Here is a 5,773-nt window from a genome sequence, read left to right on the forward strand (position 1 = left end):
CTAAGTCTTGTTGCAGAACGTTCAGCATTATAAAAGAAGCAGCTGGTAAGAGGTGGTGAGACATGCAAAGAAAAGGCACTGTCTTGGTACTTTCAGCACTGTAACCTGCAAAGACTGTGGTGAAGAATATGCTAAGCTGCCTTCAGGCATGAAAAGCTGTGTTTTGAGGGGTATCGAAACATCTGAGGAAGGTTACTGACCTTTCCAGAAAGGCTGAAGGCCCTTGGGTATAGGAGACCTAAAGCCGTGAGTGCTTCGGATCAGACGTTTGCTAAAGTCTGCTTCTCCAGCCCTGGCGTTCCCTGCGGGAGCGGGGATTGCTGGAGAGAACGTCCCTGCGAAGGAAAGATGGGACCGCCTAAGAATCTTCCAGCTGTGACGCACACGCCGTGAGCACATCTCCCCTTCGCCAACGCGCAACGCCTCCCCCCGCTAGAAACGGCTCCTGCTGGTGCAGCCTAGGGATTCATTTTCCAGACGAAATGCAGAGAAGGCTGATTTTTCCCATCGCTGCTGCGCCGTCGGCCTGGAGCAGCAGCCGCGCTCTTCCGCGCCCTCCCGCCAGCCTCGGGCGAGCGGGTGTTCAGACGCCGGTAATTCGCAGCGCGGTCTCCCGCCCGATGACCAGCAGCCCCCCCGTGCGGGTCAAGGCCCGGTGTGACCGAGCTGCCGCCGGGCCGCGCTCCCGTCAGCCGCCGCGGCAAAGGCGAGGCCCCGCCCGCTCCCCGCCGCGGCGGGCGAGCGACGCGCATGCGCGAGGGGGCGGTACCGCCCCCTCGCGCATGCGCGTCGCTCGCCCGCCGCGGCGGGGAGCGGGTGCGGGGATGCCGCCGCCGGGGCCGGGGCCGGAGGGCAGCGGGCCGCGCCTGCGCTCCGTCAACACGCGCGAGCTCTCCGAGGTCGTCTTCAACAACCGCAGCCCCCGCTCAGTCCTCCCGATCTGGGTGGACTTCGAGGGCAGGCCGCGCTACTACCCGATCCTGCAGCCGCGCACCGGGCGGATCATGCACAGCTACCGGGGTGGGTGCGGCCGAGTCGGGCCGGGGCGCCGGGGGCGGGAGCTGCGGTCTTCCTTCTGGCGGGGCCGCAGCTGCTTGCGGGCGCCGGTCAGGTGAGCTGGCGGCGGCCGGCCTCCCCCGGGCCTCCCGCGGGCGCGGGGATGAAGCGCTGCCCTTCGGGGTCGGGGCACGGCGGCCCCCGCCAGCTGCGAGGCGCTGGCCGGCAAGCAGAAGCCTGCTTTCCGTGACCGGGCGTATGGGGTCCGGAGGCCGGGCGCACGCTTTCCTCTCCGTCCCGCTCCTCGGTGACATCCCCCCGTCGCGCAGGCGAGCAGGGCGGCGGCCTCTAAACGGGGAGCGCAGCTGGAGAACGGCACTCTTCCTTATGGCTGCCCCTCAAAACTGCTCGTTAAAAAGCGCGATAACTGCTGCGGTGCCACCTTGTTCTCTCCCAGGTCACCTCTGGCTGTTCCGGGACGCGGGGACAAACGACGGCCTCCTGGTCAACCAGCAGGAGCTGTTCATAGCGGCTCCCAACGTGAACAAAGCAGACATCACGCTGCCAGGTAAAACAGAACAGGGCTGCGTATGCCGTGGAAACTGCTGAATGTTGTGCTTGGTCTCTTTGGACTGCAATGTAAGGATCTAGTGAGAAATCAAGTATTTGAATAATAAAATCTGCCGCAAAAATAGGAAAACATCATCAGAGTTTCTAGATAGAGCTGTGTCGTTGCACTGTATTGATTAGAGCTCTTGAGAGACCTCTCATTTTAAAGATGTCTCTGATGTGTTTTGTAGGGCGCCCTACAACAGGGAACAAGTCACTTTCTTTCTAGTGAGTGTAGCGTGTTGTGAGTAACGCTGCTGCGTGTGATGTTCGGTATTCACACGCTTGGAGAAGTACTGTCTGTGCTGGAGGCAGCAGCTAATGAGAAACCTTGTGACGAGGTCGTGTGTGTGTTTGTTTTTAACCTCAGTGTTCACCCTGAAAGAGAGATGTCTCCAGGTTGTTCGCAGTCTGGTCAAACCAATGGACTACAGGAAGCTGGACATTGTTCGATCATTATATGAAGAGCTGGAAGATCATCCTGATATTAGGAAGGATCTTCAGCGGCTTTCTCTGGAGAGAAGTGAAACGTTGAGGAACGGAATTCTGGAATAACATGATTACTCACTCCAGACTCTAAATACCAAATCGCAGAGTTTAAGAGGGATAGTCACTGCGAAACATGCCAAGAACTAATGTCTGTATTTTAAGTTCTGAAACATAAACTCAGTTAAGTTGAGAAAACTTGCTGTGATGTTAAGTCAGATCCGAAAGACTAAACAGCACATAGAAGCACGCCAGGTTCCTGGTGGTTCGATTCCATTCCTCATTACGCGTACTGCAAACCGATGACTCTGGAGGCCTTGCGTGGATGAAGCTCAGAGTTTTATTTGGACTATCTCAGAAGAACGCATAGGGACATAGATCAGGTCATCCATTTGGAGAATATGCCTACAGATCAACTTTCTTTGTATTAGAATGTAAATTACACCTAAGATTAACTTAAACCAAACTCTAATGATTGTAAGTGGCAGACCAACACCAGTTTTGCTTGAATAATTTGTTTTCAATGGAATTTCACTCTCACATGTAGCCTAGGTTTGACCGTGAATCACAAAGCGTGGGGGGTGTTTGTGTATGTGAGGGTTTCCACCACCACCTTCTGAGGACCTGACCTGAAACATTATGTCAGTGTAAAGATGACGTGTAAATGTTTTCATTTTTTTCTGCCTCTTACCTTTGCATTTATAAGCCCGTGTCATATCCACTCTGAGGCTGACGCATTTGTACACAGATCATACCTTGAATGCCTTATTTGTCCTTTATGATTGGTTTCTTGCCTAGTTGATCTCAAGGTGATCCAACCTATTCAGCTGTGTAGACTGGATCCCAGTTTTGGGACACCTTTCATCTCCCCACCTGCTTCCCCAGCCTCCTGTACAGGCATGTCAGGTAGTGTTCGCAGAAGGTAGATGCTCCAAGTTCTACCTTTTCCCATCGCAATGCAGTAGTTCAGGTTGTAGGGGCAGACCTTTTCGGGGAGTATGGACCACTTGCCTTGCTAGTGTTGCCAAAGGAAGGGACAGCAGGCTGTATCAGCTCCCATGGACCTGTTGTGCGGTCCAGCTCACAAACAGATCCATGCTTTATTGCAGTCTAGATAAGCAGAAAAAATTTATCTACATTCCGTTCCCCCGTACCTCAATTAGAATGCTCAATTAGAACCTCAATTGTGTGAACATACACTCGTAATTCAAAGCAGCATTGCTTTTAGCAGATGCATGCATTGTCCACCAAGTAATAAATGTGCTGTTCAATGTTAGAAGCAGGTTGATGGGAGATTATAGCAGGTTATTTCTGTGGCATACATTTCTTTCCAGTTATACATTCTAAGAAACACAGCTGTGAAACTGTCTGAGAATATCAACGTATTCTGTAAGTATGAAATGTCTCCCCTTTTTGTAAACTTGTTTTTCTTACATGTTTGAAGTGTATGAATTGATCTTTGTCATAAAAGTGTAAATCCATGCTAACTTTTTTACTCTAATTCTGTCAAATAACTTCACAGTGCTTGTGACTATATACATCTATTCCTGCAATACGCCTGAAAATCATTGCAGTTGATCAGGAACAGATACTTTTTGATTGAGCATACAAACTGTTCCAGCTCCATTGCTGCAGGACTGCGTTGTGGCTGACACCAAACTGTTACCACAACTTTAGGCAGTGTCTGTGGGTGAACATAGCTACATTACAATTTCTACTTTTACCACCTTTTGCAGATCTCTTTCAGAGAAAAGTGAGCCTGTGCAGGCCTCAGGAGCAAACATCGGTAAGTCGCTCAGCTCCTAGGGAGCCCTTAGGTTAGAGGGTGTCACACTGTGCTCCTGCGGCTGGGTCCTACAAATACCCGAGAGGAGCTTCTCTTCTGATGTCCTTGCGATGCTGTGCGTTATGCTTAACATGGCAGTACTGCCAGCCCGTTGCACAAAATTGGCCTGCTTGACCCCGTAGTTTTTCTTTTAATGTTGTAGGTAGTAAGTCTTAGGTGTAACAGATCTGTACATATCACAAATGTTCTGTATATTTCTGACTTATGTGGAGTCTGTGATCTCTTGTGTTGCTTATTAGAATAATTCTAATTTATTGCATTAGTCTGTGACTTCTTCCAGCCCGTCGCTGCTACTTTTCTAGTACCGTGTTCATCACTGCTAATGGAACAGATTCCTCGGATTCCTGAATGTTAGCAGACAGAAAAGCATACTTATATAACCGTGACTTACCAAAAACAAACATGAAAACTACCTCATGATCTCATCGCTCATAGAAGTATCTTGTCTTTGCTTAACATTTAGTTACATCTACTGAATTCCAAGGCAACTTAAGTCCTTAGCTAAAGAGCAGCTCCTGATAGGCAACAATTAGTTGTGGATGCTTTGTGTTCATTTGCTGTGGTTCAGCCCATTTTCTAAGGGACATCTTCTGTCCGCATCTTTTGAAGATTGACTTGAGGGTGAACCAAAGTGAACCAAAGATCCGTCAGTCCATGGACAGCCTGACTGATGAGGGTACACCCAAAGCAGGGACTGTTGGGTTGTCGCTCAATGACTGTTCAATTTAAATTGCATAAAAATGCAGAAACAATTGTCAGGGTAGAGACGATTCTTCACTTAAGTGCTGTAATCTGCAGTCACATACATAACACGGTCGCCCTACCACCTTTCCCTCATCAATTTGTGTTTTAAAAGTGATAATTATTGGATTCTTTGGAAGACTGTGCGCCTCACAGAACTCACAGAATTGCAAGTAGAAGGTGAATCCTTGAGGTATGTGAGTTCCAGGACAGGAATTTTACAAACCCTGCTTCAGTTCTTCACCTTTAGCATTTGATTTAAGCCCAGAGCTGTCCTTGCACAGCAGGGCTGTTGCTCTCGATCCCCTCCTGCAGCGGCAAATGCCTCATTGGCAGAACAGAGGCCAAGCAGCTGTCTCTAAGGCACTAGCATCTGATTTTTAGTACCAAAGTACGTTATTTGGCTCGAGCTTCACAACTTTATACTATCACTTCATTCTGCCAACAGTAGTTGACTACGCTTTGCCCAGCCACTAGGAGCAGAAAGTACTTTATTTTTAAAATAATTATTGCCTCTTGCTTAATGTATAGCAAGAGGCAATCCATGCTTGAAATTTTATACTTTCCCTAGACAAGATAACAAAGGAAATTCTACTTCCATTTTGCAGATGAAATTGAGTTTTCCAAGTTACGCAAGATGTCTGGGAAAGGAAGGGACTGAACACAAATACAAAGTCTGATGCAGAACCCCATTCACATAGCTGCCTCCTCTGTTCCTCCCACAGCTGTTTTCTTGCAGTGTGGGTACATTTTCTTGTGATATGAATTCTGTAACTACTTAGCTAATTTTAGCTCTCGCATACCATCTAAGTGTTGATTTTCCTGTTGACGGATCATGAAATACCTTTTTTTTTTTGCATACATCAGGTTTAAAAACTTAGCAACTTCCTCTGCAAGATGAGAAGCATAAAAACATGTCTCAAGAATAGCTGACAAGGTTTTGTTTTTACAGACCACTGAGTCATACCTGATGCAACATTTGACCCTCTTGCCAGTCTGACAGTACTGTTACAGGTCTTGCTGGTTCTGTCTTGTCTTTTTAACCAACATGGCAGTGACTGTAAGCATGTTAAATAACACTTTCATTTAGCTGGG

The 5,773-nt window shown here is 48.6% G+C and overlaps 1 protein-coding gene across 1 annotated transcript; it reads left to right on the forward strand.

Annotated features, from left to right (window-relative positions):
• The first annotated feature begins 824 nt into the window (after nucleotides 1-824).
• VHL (von Hippel-Lindau tumor suppressor) lies at nucleotides 825-4,143 on the forward strand. Its single transcript, XM_059823246.1, has 3 exons — nucleotides 825-1,020; nucleotides 1,454-1,564; nucleotides 1,976-4,143. The coding sequence occupies exons 1-3, from the start codon at nucleotides 825-827 to the stop codon at nucleotides 2,158-2,160; spliced, it is 492 nt and encodes a 163-aa protein (XP_059679229.1). The 3' UTR covers nucleotides 2,161-4,143.
• Nucleotides 4,144-5,773: the final 1,630 nt, after the last annotated feature.

This window comes from Gavia stellata, chromosome 12 (genome assembly GCF_030936135.1).
Source record: "Gavia stellata isolate bGavSte3 chromosome 12, bGavSte3.hap2, whole genome shotgun sequence".
Classification (NCBI taxonomy): domain Eukaryota; kingdom Metazoa; phylum Chordata; class Aves; order Gaviiformes; family Gaviidae; genus Gavia; species Gavia stellata.